Raw genomic sequence first — 18007 nt, 5'->3', positions numbered from 1 at the left:
ATATAAGAATGTTTGTATATATTGATACTTACAACTCGATTAATTATATGTATATATATTTTTTGAGTTAAAGTTAAATTAGTTATTGAATTATATTCATAAATGTAATTAGATCGTTGAACTTAAAAAATAATAATAATACAATTGACTCATTAAATAAGTATTTACTCTATTTATTTTGTATTTTGTAGTTTTTAATAAAATTAGCATCTAACTAAGAACAACCTCAATAGTTGAAGTTTTTTTCTTCATTTTTTTTTTTTTTTTTTTGTGGATTCTAACATCCATCTCATGATTTACTATCTTACTCAATATAAAAAATCTTCTTACTAATAGTTTGAGTTTTTTTTTTTTTTTTTTTTTTTTTTTTTTTTTTTTTTTTTACAATTTTTTGGTTTGACCCATCCTTCTTCACAAACTATAATTCTTTATTTATTATCAGTCTAAAAAAATATAATTCTAATTATAGTGATTACCATTTATATTTAAATTAAACATGTCAAATTTGAATTTAACTAACAATTGTAAATTTAATAAAAAAATAAATAAAACAAATTAAATAAAGAAACTGCCCATTTGCCAAGCACCTTATGCTCAGATGACATGTAGTGACATCTCATATATGGGAGGTCATGAGAAAGCCCCAGTTGATGCGTTATTGACTCTTAGTGCTTTAACAGGTTGAGAAAATGAAGCTTCCAATGTCATTATGATCACTAAAAAACATCAAAAGATAACATTTAGATTGGCGCTACTCTGAAGCGCCTAGTGGGCTAGTAAAAATAAATCCTCCACAAAATCACTCTTGAATTGCTCTAAGAAATATATATATATATATATATATATATATATATATATATATATATTTTGAAGTAGGATTAGGGAGAGGAAAAGCTTCATCTTGGATGAAACTTTAGTGTGAGACAATCTTTGATCTAGGAGACGAGCTTAGTATATGATTACTTTTAATTTTATTTTTTTTAAAATAAGCATTTAAGGTAAGCATCATTATTGACTTCAACCTGTTTTTCATATCCAATAATTCAACAGTATGTCGGGAGACGTGATCATAGACGTCCTTCGACTCCGGTGGAAGAGTAAATAGGTGTTGGAATTCACACAATGTACTCCCTAACTCAAGTTGACCTTCGTAGACATAACAATCATATTTATCGACCTTTAAGACATCTTTAGATATTTCATATGTCTATGAAACAAGCTAATGATCTATGAGGAATTGAGGATACAATTATTTTCAGATTTTTTCCCAACAAACAAGTCATATAAAAATGACATTAGTACAATTAGTATTTTCCGATCTCAAAAATGAAAGACGGCAGCGGATATTGGGATGTTGGAATAATATCTCTCTTTCTATAGGCAAATTATGCTGTGGATCTGTATGCACCATGCATGGTGCATACAGATCCACACGACGTCGTTTTAGCCTAATGACGCGGGGTTTTATAAAAAAAAAAAAAAAAAATTCCGTTAACGGCATTTACTTCCAAATTCCTTTTGAGTTTGTTTCCAAGTTTCAAACTCGATCGTTGGCAGTTGTTCGCTGTGGTATTGGCATTCGATATCACCGGAATCGCGATCGCAATCTCAATCGCATTCGCAAATCGCAATCGCAATCGCAAATCGAAATCCGGAATTACAAAGTGATTGATAGATGGAGGATGGAACAGAGCAGACGAATTCCGCAGTTGATGATTGGCATTCGATTCAAGGTGATCTTGTTATTGTTTTTGCAATCGTTCCTTTTGGTTTTTTATATGATTATGTGATTAGCAGTGATGTTTGTGTCTAGAATCTGCAAATAGTTGTGCAAAATCACGTAAGTAATTTCCATAATTGTGTAACAACAATTTCAGAATTTGAAAACAATAATTCCATAATTTCATAACTATATTTCCAGAATTGCATGTCTATATATTCAGAATTAGGGGTACTCTGTTTTGGCAGTTTGTTGCGACTGTGTATCCAGAATTGTATAACTATATTTCCATAATCATATAACTATATATACAGAATCTGTAGACACTCTGTTTTTTCTGTTTGATGAACTGTTTGAATTAATGTTCACCATGTCTATATAATGTAGTTAGTGAAGGCATTGTGGATGGTTCAGTAGATGTTGATGGATCTTCATCAATTACAGGTTTATTCATAGTGGTTTACCTTTTAATTAGCAAATTATGGTTAGGAATTATGTGTTAATGGAAATGGTTATTATTGTGTTATATTTGCAGTTGATCAAGATTTGGTTGGTTTGGTAGTAAGTAATGCTGATGAGGCTTTTGAGGTGTATAACAGTTATGCATATACACTTGGTTTTAGTGTGAGGAAGGGTCATCAACGATACAAGGGATCTTCGAACACAATTCAAATGAAGAAATTTTGTTGTTCTAAGGCTGGTTACAAGGCTAACAGTGGGGTTAAGGCTTATTCCAAAATTGACACAAGGACAGGGTGTGGAGCGTTTGTTCAATTTGACGTGGGTGATGATGGGTTGTGGACAGTTACGAAACACGAGAAAGTGCACAATCACGAGTTATGTGTGTTCAACAAGAGTCATCTACTTCGTTCACATAGGAGTGTCGGAGATAATCAGCTCTTATATTTACAAGGTTTGAAGGACAGTGGTGTTGCATTGGCAGATGGTATTAGGTTCCTAAAACACCAATCGGGGGGTCCCCTTTAGTTGGTTTCACCAGTAGAGATGCTTATAATTCAATGGCTGCGGATACTGTCAAGCGATTGGATGGAACGGATTCTAACTCTTTAATTGAAATTTTTAGGAGGAGGCAGTCTACCGAGACTGATTTTTTCTTTGATTTTGAACTTGACTTGGATGCAAGGTTGTGCAGTTTTTTTTGGAGGGATGGTCAAATGAGACGAGATTACGAGGTGTTTGGGGACTTGTTAGTGCATGATACGACATATCGCACAAACAAATACGATATGATTTGTGCCCCTTTCGTAGGGATGAATCACCATTGCATGAATGTAATGTTTGGATGCGGGTTTTTGATGAATGAGAGGATAGAATCGTTTGTGTGGTTGTTTAAAGTGTTTTCAAGATCAATGGGTGGCAAGTCTCCACAGACTATTATGACAGATCAATGTGCAGCTATGGCTGCTGCTATATCTAAAGTGTTTCCAACATCACGTCATCGTCTTTGCATATGGCATATCGGTGAGAATTCAAAGAAGCATATCAAGACGTTAAGGAGCAATAAGGATTTCTTGGATATGTTTAACTACGTGTTGAAATACACAGAGACCGAAGCTGAATTTCAATTCTATTGGACAAGGTATGTTAGTAATTAATCGTTTTTATTGCATTACGTTTGTAATTATGGATGTATAGTGCATCAATTATGGATATATAGTATTTCGATTATGGATATATAGCAGTGGTGGTGTCTGGAAATGTAGTATATGGATTATGGATATATAGTATTCCGATTATGGATATATAGTATACCGATTATGGATATATAGCAGTTGAACTTACTGGTGGTGTCTGGAAATGTAGTAGTATGGATTATGGATATATAGTCTATCAATTATGGACATATAGTATTCCAATTATGTATATAGAGCAATAGAAATTCTGAGTATGTGTTAGATGTGGTGATGCTGCTTGTTAATATTCTGCTTCATAATCATTTGGGATTTTGTCTTACCATTTTCAGGTTGGTGACTGACTATAAATGTCACAAGAATACTTGGTTAGAAAAGCTATATGACTGTAGGGAGAAGTGGTGTCCAGCATTTAACAAGGACTATTTTTCTGGGGGCATTCTATCATCACAAAGGAGTGAAACTACAAATCATTCGATTTTTCTGGGGGCATTCTATTCATCGTTTGTAAGCGTAATTTCTGAATGGAGAAGTAAAGAGAACGGTGAAGACTTTCGGTGTGCTCAAGGGGTACCCGCTATGATGATGGAGCATGTGAAACTTCTTTCACATGCTAGAGAGGTATACACGATTGAGATATATTTTCTGTTTGAGGAACAATTCATGAAAGGCAGTGCGTGTCATCAAGAGATGGTGTTGAATGATGGCCGTCAACAGAAGTATCACGTGTGGCGGCCAGATATAGATATTATAAGGCATGAGGTTAGTTTTAACGCAGCCAACTTGGACATTTCTTGTAGTTGCAAGTTGATGTCTGAGTTGGGAATTCTATGTTGTCATTGTATACGCATTCTTCACGTACATTGTGTTTCTAGTATTCCCGACAAATATATACTTAAAAGATGGACTAAAAAGGTTATTGATGGTAGGAATGTCAACATTGATTCTATGGTTTATAATGTTGGTGTTCCTCCATCAATTTGGGTGTTCGATATTAGTAGAAAATTTCAAAGATTAGTTGTGTCTAGTCAAGATAGCAGCGTAGCGAGGAAACTGTGTGACGAGGCTGTTGATGATGTAAAGAAAAAGGTTGAAGCCGAGGTTGGGCATGTGCATATTGAAGAGTGTGGTGTTTCATCTTCAAGTGGTGGTGTTCAAAATCCTTCAAGTCGGAGATTGAAAGGTGAGCGTAACAAAAGGAGGAGTGGTGTTATTGAAAAGAAGTACAGTCTTGCAAGGGGGAGAAGGAGTGCTGCAAATAAAGCTGCATTGAGTACAAAGGGTGCTGTTCAGTCTTTGGTGTTGGAAAACATATCCAAGCTTGCTGGGGATGGATACCTTGTACATCCAAGTTCTTCAAGTTCAGATTTTGTTCAGTTTAGTAAGGGTTTAGATGACAATGTAGGTGTAGATTGAGAAATACAAGTTGTTATCATTGATTTTATGCAATTATACAGTTTTAGTTTTGTAATTCTGGATATGTAGTTTTGCAATTTTGGAACTGTAGTTATGAAATTATGGAATTATAGTTATACAATTATGGAATTGTAGTCATGCAATTATGAAAGGTATGCAATTATGAATTTGTAGTTATGAAATTGTGGTGTTTAGTTATGCAAGTATAGATGTATAGTTTTGCAATTATGGTATTATTGTTACGCAATTATGGAACTATAGTTATGCAATTGTGGAATTGTTTATATACAATTATGGAATTATAATTATGAAATTATGGAATTATAGTTATGCAATTATGGAACTATAGTTTTGCAATTCTGGATTTATAGTAGTCATGCAATTATAGATTTGATACATGAAAACAAAAAAAAAAAAAAAAAAAAAAGTAAAGAAAAGAAAAGAAGAGAAAAGAGAAAGAGGTGCATAGATCAGATGTAAATTGTTATTTAGCTATTAACATCATGCATCTACATTCACAAAATACAAGTCACATTGTCAATGTAGTTCACAAAAACTTTCTAATTGTTTAGAATTCAGTCAACATGTTGAAGAATATCCATTCAATTCTTCTTCGAAACTCTTTTGGCCGCTTGCAGAACCTCCCCCCTGACTTCATTCATTCTCCACTTTATGAGGTTCGCAGCATATTTCGCTCGCAATTCACACATGAAGCTTGCCTATAAACAAATAACATTAAGTAATTAGTCATTCGCAGTTTTATTTATTTTTTAATGTATTTTGAAACTATAATATGTATGGTAGTCTTACATTCAAGCGCATATTTTTCTTGAATCCTGGCTGCCAGTCTTGTAGAGTCCCTCGGAATGTCTCCATATGACGGAGTACATAGATCCCGCAATCAGTGACGTTTTCAGTGTTTGCCCAGTCCAACTTAAGGTACTTTATATCAACTTTTTGCAATTTCACATACAAGGAGTGGCACTCGGCCTTAAGGTAACCACTGAATGCTTCAATCTGGTCAGAAAAGTTAGTTTAGTGTTGATAATGCTTTTATGTCAATAGATAGGTAATGGTAAGAATGTCAAGTTTTTTTTATCAAAATTACCAATAAGTGTGGGCAGTTGCCATATTTGTCCTTCTCCGAAACACCAGCTGGTAACTCCTTGTTGTCAATGACCTGTACTTTATGTTCTTTCACATTGAAGCAGACCAAGAAGTAGTGACCATGGCGATGAACTGCGAAGAATATCTAATTCCAATTCAAAGTTAAAGCAATGTTAGTATTTTTTTGGACATGATAAAGTCAAATTGGACATGGGTAATAGAACTTACCAGATCTGCATCACTGATGTCTAGGTTCCCGAAGCTGGTTATTTCATAGCTCAATCTCTCATTGAAATTCTTCATTTTTATGTGAGTTGGGAGATCCTTCATCCACTGATCATTGGGATCAATTTGAAGCTGCACATACAAATGCAGGAATGGGTAGTCATAATCCAAATAATATTTGTTGAAAATGTTAAAGTTATACATACAGAGTTATATATATATATATATATACATTTCCAGAATTGTACAACTATAGTTCCATAATTGGATAACTATAATTCCATAATTTCATATCAATAATTCCATAATTGCATATAACCAATTCCATAATTGCATAAGTATAGTTCTATAATTGCATAACTATAATTCCAGAATTACAAAATTATAAAACCAGGGGTTCACAGGTACACATCCAGAACTGAATAACTACATATCCATAATCTAAAAACTATATATTCATAATTTGTGAACACTTACATGTACTAGGGTGGAGAAGTAGACCCGCTTTGTCTCCCCAACCGCACGGGGCATGTTCAGCAATGTAAAACGTAGGGACCAGACATCTAGGAAGCTGCTCAGTAGCTCACCGTTGCACATAGTTGCAAAATCATCCCTTGTGAAGTAGTAATCACCATATTTGAACAATGTCTCTCTACAATACAGTAAATAAATAAATATAAGAACATAAATTAATGAATAAAATTTAAGTAAAATTGGTGGATGGAAACATACCCTCCCGGGTGCTCACTTGAGGCTTCCAAAAATGCGTAGTTTGAAAAAACCTTTTCTTTGGGAGTTGCATTATTGATGGAGCCTTTGTTCTTATTCCAATATGGTGACCTCAAATGAAGCGGGATGTTCCTGAATTTGCGCACAGGTCTCTTTCTCACAGTAACATCCTCAACATCAGATTCACTTTCATCCATAGCCCTGTTGTCCAGAAAAAAACAGAGGCAGTTCATAACCCCACAAGTATAATTCCAGAATTGTATAACTACATTTCTATAATCTATAAACTATATGTCCATAATTTGAGAAATACATATCCATAATTGTAAAGAAATCAACGTCACTAGTTGAATAAGAATATATTCATATTAATCAAACTTAATATTCATAATTATTGATGAATTGAAAACCATATTTATAGTCTAAATCTGCATAAGAAAGCAGTAACCTACTTATCAAATTCATCAATCTCAGCAGCAGTTTGGGCAGCAGGGGTAGTAGGAGTGGTGGACTTTTCGAATGGCACTCTGATTAGCAATGGAGTTGCTTCCTTCTCTGTTGATACTCCTGCACTCCTCACAATGTTATCCACCAAGGTGTCCAAAGGCTGCTGTTGAGATGGTGGTGGGGTTGGTGTAGAGCGTCCAAGTAGCTCAAATGATGGGACTTCTATTTCCATTTCCTTTCTTGTTTTTTCAAAAGCTGCTACCAGAGAATCAACTGCTGATGTGAAGCTCTCACTTCCAAAGAAGATGTCATCCAATTGCGAGGCAGTTGGGCTAGGAGTCGGTTGAATTGTGCTTGCAGCACTCAGCATTGTTGATATTCCTGAAAAAGCCCTCTTCATGATTTCAACCGGGGCCCCTTGCTTGCCAATGTCAGACATGACCTGACCGAACTCAAGGACATCTGCTGTAAGCCGTTGAAGCACATTTGTTACTCGGTCAACATTTGTCAGAGGCACAGATGGAGCTGGAATAGTTGGTGTAGCAGCAGGGCTGGACACTGGCCTTGGTATTGCAGCAGGAGGAGGTGCAGGTCGGGGTGATGATGTAGATGCAATGGCAGTAGGTCTCTGAAATCGAGGGATAACTTTGCCCTTACCAAAACCCCCTGATTTTATCTCAGCCGATACTCGCTTGCGTACAAGGATTTTTGTCCAAGCTTTTATTGCTGGGAATGTGCGGTTGACGGTCATGCCTCTGAACTGTACTCGGTCAAAGTAGAAGAGCTTCAAGAAGTACAGAAGAGTATGTTAAGGAATTGAATAACTACATATTCAGAATTGCATATCTATAATTCCATAATTGCATAACTATAATTCCATAATTATAAAACTAGATATCCAGAATTGCATATCTATAATTCCATAATTGCATAACTATAATTCCATAATTGGATGACTATAATTCCATAATCCATAAAGTACACATCTATAATTGATTAACTATAATTCCATAATTGTAAAACTATTATTCCATAATTGGAAAACCACAATTCCACAATTACAAAACTACACATCCATAAGGGCATAACCACACATACAGAATTGCATATCTATGATTCCATAATTGCATGAATATAATTACATAATTAGAACATTTTATGTATAATGGGATATTACCAGGATGAATACCATTGGACCTCCAAAGGATCTGGTAGGAGAGTCTTTGTAAATGTCATACGAATCAATTAAAGAATTGTACGTGTACTTGCACCAATTAAGTCTTGAGATTGACCGGATGTTGAGCAATGACTTGATAACTCGATAGTTGGCATATCTTCCTGTATTTCCCCGGAGCAGAGATGAGACAGCAAACACCACAAAGTCTCTCTTGAAGGCATCTCCATGGTCACCTCTCCTGATTATTTCATCAGGCATCTTTGTTGTTATGGGTGACCCTGACCTGACATTCCATCTGTTCCTCCACTCAGTCAGGACCTTATTATATGCAGCTGTAGAATTTTCCTCACTCTTTGTACCTTCCTCAACATCTCTCTTCCCCCGGGGGAGTCCCAAGATGTATTCAACATCCTCTTCACCAACATGTAGATGGTCACCATCCAATATGAAGTCTGATTTGAAAACATCAAACCTTTGCAGGAGATACTCAACAAGTTGTGAGTAATTGCTTGAAAATTGTAGGTGCAGCAGCCCTCCAAAACCCATATCAATCACAGCATCCTTTTGGTCATGTGTTAGACGCTGGACAAGGTCATACATTTGCTTGGGACCCATTCGTGTACTGAAGTAGTTCACATCAGGGTCCCGTACTCTCTCTTGCTTTTGTGGTGGTGCCCTCTTTCTTTTTACAGCTGCTGGTTGTTGCCTTGTCGAAGGTTCTGCTTGATCTTCCTGGGCAGGGGTGAGTTCAGCAGCTTGTGAGCTCAATACTGCTCTGGTTGTTCTCTTTTTTACAGACTTCACAAATTGACCAAGTGTAGAATCATCTGCCACACCTGACTGATCCATTTCTGCAAATAAAAAACATCAAGTGAGGTTAACAGAGTACTATATCCAAAACTTCATAACTACAATTCCATAAACACACAACTATACTTCCAGAATTGTAAAACTACAATTCCATAATCTCATAAGTATACCACAAGGCAAGTTATGCTAAAAAGGATTTGAATGCAATTTGGTGCACAGAGTAAGGTTCACAGAGTAATACATCCAAAACTGTATAACTATAATTCCATAAACGCACAATTATACTTCCAAAATTGTACAATTACAATTCCATAAGCATACCTACAAGGCAAATTATGCTAAAAAGGCATTGATGCAGTTTGGTGCACAGAGTAAGGTTCACAGAGTACTACATCCAAAACTCTATAACTACAATTCCATAAACGCACAACTATATTTCCAAAATTGTAAAACTACAATTCCATAAGTATACGCACAAAGCAAATTATGTTAAGAAGGCATGAATGCAGTTTGGTGCACAGAGTAAGGTTAACAGAGTACTACACCCAAAACTGTATGTCTACAATTCCATAAATGTACAACTATACTTCCAAAATTGTAAAACTACAGTTCCATAAACTTATAAATATACTCATAAACCCATAATCATAACCATGCACGTTAATAATCAAATAACTATACATTCATACAAGATTAAACAGTATAAAACCCTAGTTTAAAATTTCATAAATATATACTCAAAATGAATGCTTGTTTTGTGTAAATGCATTATGTATCAACGTAAAATGCATTTATACCTGTTATAGGATGATGATGAGCTCTGGTTTACAGAGAAAATGCTGTTGAATTCGCAATGATCGGACGCCGGCGACAATAGCAACGACGAGTGTGTTTGAAAGCTAGAAAATTCTAAAGAAATGGTAAGGAAATGGAGATGATTGAAGCGTTTACGGAGGGTATCGTGTTGGAGAAGGAATGGAGTGCGGGAAGTGAAATGCAGTGGAGAAGAAACGAAGGAGCATTGTTTTATTTTTAAAAAAAAAAAAAAATCTGATTGGTGGAGTGAAACGGTGCCACTAACGGCACCGTTACTCCCTAAACGACGTCGTGTGGATCCGGATGCACCAAGTACGGTGCAACCGGATGCACAGCATAACGATTGCTTTCTATAGCCTTCTTTTATTTTTCGTATATTTACTTTTTGGTTTCATAGAGGGAGCCCACATTACCTTAAAATTAACCGAACCTAAACGGGTCCCACCCAATTCTTTTCTTCCGCGCGTGAAATCACACACGCTACTCTCAATTCCTACTGTCACACAAAGCAGCAGCCAGCAGGGAGCACCACACTATCCTCTCTCTCTCCTCCTTTTCTTTCACTCTCTCTCTCTCTCTCGCTCGCAAAGTAGCAGCTGACACCACTCTACTGGAAATTTCTTTCTTCATCTTCTTTCTCTTTCTTCCAGTCTTTCGCGCTTGCAGAGGTTTCTTTGCTGAGAGAACAGTGTTGTTGTTGTTGTGTAGGGGCATTATTCGTGTATTGGGGTCTCTGTTCTCTGTTGATAATCGCAGTGGCATTGGAATCGAGTGAACCCAGATTTTAGTTCCGGTTCTGGGTTTGTTTTTGAGTGGGTTTAGCTTTTAGTGCGAGGTTATGGTTCCGGCCATGGCAGGCCTTTAGTCGCATTCTTGTTCGGTGTGTCTGAGGTAGCGTAGTAGCGTTATGTGTTTATATTGATTTGGTTAGAGAGAGAGAAGGAGAGAGAGTTAGGGTGGTTTGGGAAATGGAGCGGAAGCAAGGGTTCTTCTCGGCGTTAAAGGAAGAAGTGGTTAGGAGCTTATCGCCGGCGCGATCAAGGGCGAAGAGTCCGGCGAGAAGCGGGTCGCCTCTCTCTAGGCTGCTATGGAGGAAGAAGAGTAGTGGTGGTAGCAGCAGCGGTCATTTTGTTGTGAATCCCGACACGTTGATCTCGAGATCGGGAAGTCTTAGGCCGCTCGGCGAGACGCTGACGCCGTTGATGGAGGGCCCTGATCCGGACGGCGGGGACGTCGGAGACTCGAAGCGGGTCGGGTCGGGCTTGGGCCAGTGGATGAAGGGACAGCTGTCTCGCACCCCCTCTGTCGCCTTGAACGGTTACAGCCGCCGGTCTGATCTCCGGCTCTTACTTGGGGTCATGGGTGCGCCTCTCGCCCCGGTGCACGTTAGCACCGCTGACCCCCTCCCTCATCTCAGTATCAAAGACACTCCCATTGTAAGTTTCACCATTTCACCCTGCATGTTTTCTTGTATATATAAATTGTTAAACTTTTTATAGACACATTTTACTTTGTTCATCTTAATTTGTTTATAATTTCATCTTGATTTCAAGAAAACTAAGAAATGCTACACAAATTTTAGCTCAGCTTTTGGTGTTAAAAGTTGCAGATTCTTTGTTTTAAACAGGGCAATAATTTTGCCTGAGAAAGTGCCAATTTTTACACTGTTTCTTGTCTTTATTCCTTGAGTTGATGGCATATGTGTTTTTTTGGTTGTCTTTATTACTTGGTAATATGATGGACACCTAATTGGTATTGTTTTTGTCCAGGAAACATCATCTGCTCAATATATATTGCAGCAATATACTGCAGCTTCTGGGGGGCAGAAGTTGCAGCATTCGGTGAAGAATGCTTATGCAATGGGGAAGGTTAGGATGTTGGCTTCAGAAATCGAGACCCCGACGAAGGTAGTGAAGAATAGGAATGTTGCGAGAGCTGCTGAGTCTGGCGGGTTTGTGCTTTGGAAAATGAATCCCGACATGTGGTACGTGGAGCTTGCGGTGGGTGGGAGCAAGGTTCACGCGGGTTGTAATGGAAAGCTCGTTTGGAGGCACACGCCATGGATTGGAGCTCATACTGCAAAAGGTCCCGTTAGGCCATTGCGAAGAGCCCTTCAGGTGACCAAAATATGTGTGCCTGTCAATGTTGAAAAAATCGCTAGGCGCCCTCTAAGCGCCTGGGACCGCCTAGGGAGCCTAGGAGGCCGACTGCCTAGCGCCTAGGCGCGATTTTTGCAACACTGATGCCTGTTGATATATATTTTTTGTTTGTCGATTCTCAGATTTGGGGTTTACTCTTTTTAGGGTCTGGATCCAAGAACCACAGCTAGTTTGTTTGCCAATTCTCGGTGCATAGGAGAGAAGAAGATCAACGGGGAGGATTGCTTCATCCTCAAGCTCTGTGCTGATCCTCAAACGCTCAAGGCGAGAAGCGAAGGGCCTGCAGAGATCATAAGGCATGTCCTCTTTGGCTACTTTAGTCAGAAGACCGGGCTTCTTGTTCACATGGAGGATTCGCATCTTACCCGCATCCAAACGAATGGCGGGGATGCTGTTTACTGGGAGACAACTATAAACTCGTTCTTGGACGATTACCGCCCTGTCGAAGGGATCATGATTGCCCACTCCGGGCATTCTGTCGTGACACTATTCCGTTTCGGGGAGATGGCCATGAGCCATACCAAAACCAGGATGGAGGAAGCCTGGACTATCGAAGAGGTAGCCTTCAATGTCCCGGGCTTATCACTAGACTGTTTCATTCCCCCCGCGGATTTAAGGTCAGGAACTTTAAGCGAAGATTGCGAGCTTCCTCGGGACGAAAAGGGAAAGAGTTACTGTGCTAAGGTTGCTGCTCTCGAGACAACCCATGAAGGCAGTGTCGATAATGTTGTCTGGAAGGTGGAAATCTGAACTATTGTTTATATGGATAGGCAGGTTCTAATTGACTAACCCAGTAGGAGTTACAATTAGAAGCATATAGGTTTATCGAGGAATTTTAGTAGTCTGGGATGCTACTATCATTTTGTAAATAGAGCGTAATCATTCACAGGTCCTTCCTGGGCTTGGATGAATCTTTATACTCTGAACACAAAATCCAACAAGGGGTTGGAGCTTAATTTTCCTAGGGGGCGGGGATATAAGCAGCAATGGATGGTGAAGGTTGATTTTTAGTTTACCTTCCATGAACTAAAGAAGGCGGTGAAGCTTTTCCTTCGAGCCAAACCATTGATTTCCATTTCATGTTATAAATCGTTAAATCTCGTACAGTCCTGGGCAGCTGGAAGAATTATTGCAGACAGGACTCACAATAGTCTTTCTGGTTTTTTTTTTTTTACTAGTTTGCTATCTGTGTGGGCTTTTCTTTTGTTTAAAAAAGGTTCTTGTTTTGTATGAAGGAGAACTGGATTCTTCTCCATAGCTTAGGAAAGCAGATGGTAGAGAAATTGTAACTAGTCTGTGTACCAAACAGGGCAAATAGCCTTTGTTAAGCTATCCCATTTTCTCACTTGTCACTTCTGATGTTTCTTCTTTTTCGTATAAGCACCCATTTTCTCCACCGCTGTGAGCCTAATCCACATTCGGTTAGAGTCGCACCTGCAGAGTTTGACTAACGACAAACCAGATGTGTTTGTTCGAGTCTAATCCAAATTTGATTAGAGTCGCACTTGCAGAGTTTGACTAACAACAGACCAGATGGACGTTTCAGTCCCTGCTCATTTCGAGACGTGACATTGTGACTTACCATGAAAAGATGTGATTAAATGGTTAATGTTTATGCACTTATCATCAATTGGTTTTGAGTAGGATATGACAATCAGATAGCTAAAAATTCTGTGGTTAAGCGTGTTGGAAAGTAAGCATAGTGCAACGCCGAGATCCAACAATATTTATATATGTTATGGAATTTATATAATTGTATCAACATGGGGCAAGTTCTTTGGTGAATGAATCACCCACCACCACCTAAAAGTGGCAGCCTAACCAACCAGTTGGGGACCTCTTAATTGTATAGCCATTAAACCCTAATGGAATCTATGTTTAGCGCACCACAATCATACGTTTCAATCAGATCACAGTGGTCCAGGAACTCTCAAGCTGCTACATTGCATTGAATGAGAGAGAGGAAGAGTGTATGATTGATTGGTTACGTTGCAGCTCAGCATTCATGGAATGTGGAATGGGAAGGGCAACAATGGCAAGAAATTCTACAGTGATTGTATTGGATGGCTTTACTATTATTCCACCACAGACAACCCAACGGATAACCAATTCAAAGAAATGACCATACTATTATTTTAGACAGCCCAGCAGTTAACCCCAAATAAATAATAGTGATGTGGTAAATACGACGGTTCCCACGTATACGTACAAGTGCTGAAGTCAGACCGAATACAGTTCCTTTTCTAGTCTACTTGTTGGTTTAAATCCTGAGTTCGGGAGATGACGTAAGGTCAGAAGATTCCGAGTTGTATTGAGGTAGGTAGAAAATGCCAAAAGTTCTCCCTCGCCATAAATGCGGTATTTATAGGGAATGGAAAGGGGACACATGTCGGGCCTCTGGCATACCTAGCACATGTTGTGCATGTAGCGGCCGGTCTTAGGAATCATGCCTCACCTGCCACGTGTACTAAGATTCATGATATCTCTATTAAAATTGGATTGGACTTAGGTTGTCAAGTGTACTTGTTCGGAATTATCATCTCGACCTAGAAGGCTAGAATGGTCGGGCCGGTCCACAGGCAATGGGGGGCAAATCAATCTTTGGACAGCCTGGCTATAGCCCCGAGGTCGGGTGGCTCGAGATCGTGATCAATCCAGGTCAGAAAATCAGAAATAATTCTTCTCAGTGATATGATTGGATGCCGAGCAAATATATGGTTCAAGGGGAAGGCCTACTCGGGTAATATCCCCGTCAAATAGTTTTGCTTTGACGATTGTAGTATTATTCCAATACAAACAGCCTAAACGTTTATCAATTTAAAAAAATTAATAGTTTTACTTCATTGATAGACTAACAGTCGAGTCGTACGAGGGATGAATTGATTGGATTGTAGGCATCTATGTGAAGGCAATCTTTTAAAATTTATGATTTTTATTTATTTATTTATTTATTTATTTTGCATACATCATTTAGTAATCCCACTACTATAGTATTAATTCGAATTCAATCCAACCTTATAATTGTATTAACAATTCATTTATCAATGGGAAAATGGCACTTTTTCCCCCTATGTTATATACTTATAGCACTTTTTCCCCCTCAATTATTTATGTAAGCACATTAGCCCCCTCAATTATTTTAAAAGTGGTGGTTTTTTCCCTAATATATTAAATTGACATTTCTACCCTTAAAGTAAACATTTTATTTATTTTACTTCTCCAACAAATTATTGCGTATATGTAGCGATTACCACGGTTCGGTTCGAACTGAACCAGACACTATAGCAATCGAATTAAAAGTTTTTAGTTATGATTCAGATCCAGAACCCAATATTTGGATTTCAATTAATTAAATTTAAGAATAAAAAAAAACTGGATCATGAACCGGCGGTTCCGGATCCCGTTCGCGATTTTGAACCGTCTTTATTTTAAAATTTTATTTTTTATTTTAAAATAGTTTAAATTCAACAATAAATGTATTTTATTTTTTTAGTTCGGAACATGAACCGGCCATTCCAGTTCGCGATTTTAATAAACTCTAAATATCGCGTTTTGATTATAAATTGTAATTGGAATATTTTGGTTTGGTTACTATAGTATCTGGTTTGAACCAAATTATAGTAATAATTTATTGGAGAATAAAAATAAATGAAATATTTATTTTAAGGGTAAATATGTCCATTTAACATTTCAGGGGGAAAAAAAGCCACTTAAATAATTGAGGGGGAAAAAGTGCTATAAGTATATAACATAGGGGGGAAAAGTGCCATTTTCCCTTTATCAATTGTCTTAAATTGTATTTAGGACAACCTTTGAGCCACCCAGTCAAGATCCTTGGCTCAAGTTTACAAGCAGTCAAGCATTTCACTAGATTTAAGAAATCCAATAAGTAGATTTTGATAGATATTTGAGTTTAAACAAGATTTTGTTCCTGCAATCAACTCTGAAGATATTTATGGAATAATTAATTCTGAATGTTAACGTTAGAAACTTATAATATCACTAAACACATAGCGTAACATACACGTTTGCACTAATATATTATGTGGGTTTACCAAGTCGTGCTGTTACAGTATATTCTGGGAAACCTAAGTAAATGTTGGTTTAAACTTTAAAATAAGATTAAGGCCATGTTGTTTGTGTTTTCCAATGTTGACTTTATAGACTAAGATTTCATATTACCATAGCTGCTTGGTTGTTGCCAAATATTCTACTCCCACTACTACTTTTTCTTTATTAAAACACTTGAATGACATATTAGGGTTACCATCATGTGCAATGATCCAAAATTCAGCTCCCTCCATAACACACTTGACGGGATAATTGGATATGTTAGACCTAATTCAGAACACTCTTGATTTAACCCGTTAAAACAATTAAGACAGTTGAATAGTAATGATCATGAGCTAAGCAGAAAATAGGTAGAGCAGTTGAACTTATTAGAGTATCGCCTCATAAAGAAGTAGTAGTTATGGAGAGCTAGTGCACTTAATTATGAAGGAGACTGTTGTACCTATTATTGTAACCGTTATGTTTTGTAGCTATTGTCTACTATGAAAGTTAGGCCCCTGTAATAGGCCGTGGACACACTAAAATTTGTACAGTACACAAAACCTCAAGAAATACAATTTACTTGTCTTTATTTACCAACCACACAAATATTTTCTGGTAACGTTCGTACCCATTCGTACTAAAAAATGTTTCAATGTGTTAACACATGTAACTTACAAAGTTACCTTAGCTTTAAATTTAAGAACTAACTAGTGATTTTAGTACAAAATGACTGAATATAATACAACAAATTCTCCGATCAACTACATAGAATAGTGTAGGATGTCGAGTTCCAATAATATTTGACGCGTAGATATCTGTGGCTGTCGGCAGGGGAGGAATTTAATGAAAGAAAGTGATATGTTTATTTCCATTTTGGTGAAACTAATGGTGCAATGGAGACTAACCTGGGGCATAGTTGAGTCGAAGGGAATCATCTATTCTTAACTAAAAGTCAAGAATTTGATCATTGACCGAGTATGGTACAGTTTTAAATTTTCAGACTAACTGTCTCACTTCAAAAATATGCTTACAATTCAGCGAGAGAATTAATAATCGTGTTTGGAAATTTTGGGTACACCTAAAAAGAAAAAAATTTGTGCAATGGAGGCTAAGAAGGAGTACAGTGAGAGGAGATTCTAGACCATACCCCATGGTCGTCTAGGTTTAAATTCATGGTCCTTTAATTTCTTTCAAGCCCCATGCATTTACTCACCTCCCATTATTAGAGAGCATTGCATCAATTGCAGAAAAGATTATCCCATCCCCACCAAGCTCATGTGTCCTTTCCACGTGCAATTGCACATTGGGTTTGCCATTTTCGTTAGGTTGGGTGAAACATGAGCCCATACCCATTTTGTTTACTAATTTTAACGGGTGACGAAAGAGATCTGCAATCAAGAGAGTAGGGAGGATGTGCATTAGATAAAGTTGGTAAATAGGGGCGGTCGAGAGAAACTTGCATTTGTTTCTGTTAGGAGTCAAATTTGTAACATTGTGATTATTAGGTCAATAATTAGACCAATTTAGTTGGAGTTGTCCCGCTATTTTATTTTTGATAATATAATGTCGCGTCATATTTTTTAGTGTATATATATCAATTCTTTATACTTGCTTTTAGTCATTAGGTTTAGTTGCTTAGGGATAAGGTTACCTAATTAAAGCCCTTAGCTTGCTATTAGTAGAAAAACCAATGAAG

The 18007-nt window shown here is 37.5% G+C and overlaps 3 protein-coding genes across 3 annotated transcripts; 2 read left to right on the top strand and 1 right to left on the bottom strand.

Moving 5' to 3' along the window:
- The first annotated feature begins 1675 nt into the window (after window positions 1-1675).
- Window positions 1676-4788, top strand: LOC109164855 (protein FAR1-RELATED SEQUENCE 7-like). The gene is made up of 6 exons (XM_019313401.1): window positions 1676-1733; window positions 2108-2164; window positions 2256-2673; window positions 2805-2927; window positions 3087-3320; window positions 3705-4788. The coding sequence occupies exons 1-6, from the start codon at window positions 1676-1678 to the stop codon at window positions 4786-4788; spliced, it is 1974 nt and encodes a 657-aa protein (XP_019168946.1).
- A 602-nt stretch (window positions 4789-5390) lies between these two features.
- LOC109164854 lies at window positions 5391-9322 on the bottom strand. Its single transcript, XM_019313400.1, has 8 exons — window positions 8474-9322; window positions 7302-8080; window positions 6853-7050; window positions 6598-6772; window positions 6124-6252; window positions 5897-6040; window positions 5599-5805; window positions 5391-5507 (listed from the first exon to the last, which is right to left on the bottom strand). Exons 1-8 carry the CDS (start codon window positions 9320-9322, stop codon window positions 5391-5393), a joined length of 2598 nt encoding a protein of 865 aa, XP_019168945.1.
- A 1285-nt stretch (window positions 9323-10607) lies between these two features.
- LOC109165800 lies at window positions 10608-13610 on the top strand. Its single transcript, XM_019314738.1, has 3 exons — window positions 10608-11535; window positions 11869-12216; window positions 12403-13610. Exons 1-3 carry the CDS (start codon window positions 11068-11070, stop codon window positions 13006-13008), a joined length of 1422 nt encoding a protein of 473 aa, XP_019170283.1. The 5' UTR covers window positions 10608-11067; the 3' UTR covers window positions 13009-13610.
- The last annotated feature ends 4397 nt before the right edge of the window (window positions 13611-18007 follow it).

This window comes from Ipomoea nil, unplaced genomic scaffold, assembly GCF_001879475.1.
Source record: "Ipomoea nil cultivar Tokyo-kokei standard unplaced genomic scaffold, Asagao_1.1 scaffold3069, whole genome shotgun sequence".
In the NCBI taxonomy this organism is placed as follows: Eukaryota; Viridiplantae; Streptophyta; class Magnoliopsida; order Solanales; family Convolvulaceae; genus Ipomoea; species Ipomoea nil.
Note: the sequence above shows the minus strand (reverse complement) of the source record. Positions and strands in the feature narration are given on the sequence as shown.

Bases quoted from the DNA above. Each gene is read 5' to 3' on its own strand.
- LOC109164855 (XM_019313401.1), top strand. From the start codon at position 1,676: ATGGAGGATGGAACAGAGCAGACGAATTCCGCAGTTGATGATTGGCAT. The intron at 2,165-2,255 runs GTTTATTCATAG...TTATATTTGCAG, and splicing joins TGGATCTTCATCAATTACAG to TTGATCAAGATTTGGTTGGT. The intron at 2,928-3,086 runs GTTAGTGCATGA...AGTGTTTTCAAG, and splicing joins TACGAGGTGTTTGGGGACTT to ATCAATGGGTGGCAAGTCTC.
- LOC109165800 (XM_019314738.1), top strand. From the start codon at position 11,068: ATGGAGCGGAAGCAAGGGTTCTTCTCGGCGTTAAAGGAAGAAGTGGTT. The intron at 11,536-11,868 runs GTAAGTTTCACC...GTTTTTGTCCAG, and splicing joins GTATCAAAGACACTCCCATT to GAAACATCATCTGCTCAATA. The intron at 12,217-12,402 runs GTGACCAAAATA...TACTCTTTTTAG, and splicing joins CATTGCGAAGAGCCCTTCAG to GGTCTGGATCCAAGAACCAC.
- LOC109164854 (XM_019313400.1), bottom strand. From the start codon at position 9,322: ATGGATCAGTCAGGTGTGGCAGATGATTCTACACTTGGTCAATTTGTG. The intron at 6,773-6,852 runs GTATGTTTCCAT...ACTGTATTGTAG, and splicing joins TCAAGTGAGCACCCGGGAGG to AGAGACATTGTTCAAATATG. The intron at 6,041-6,123 runs GTAAGTTCTATT...AATTGGAATTAG, and splicing joins ACATCAGTGATGCAGATCTG to ATATTCTTCGCAGTTCATCG.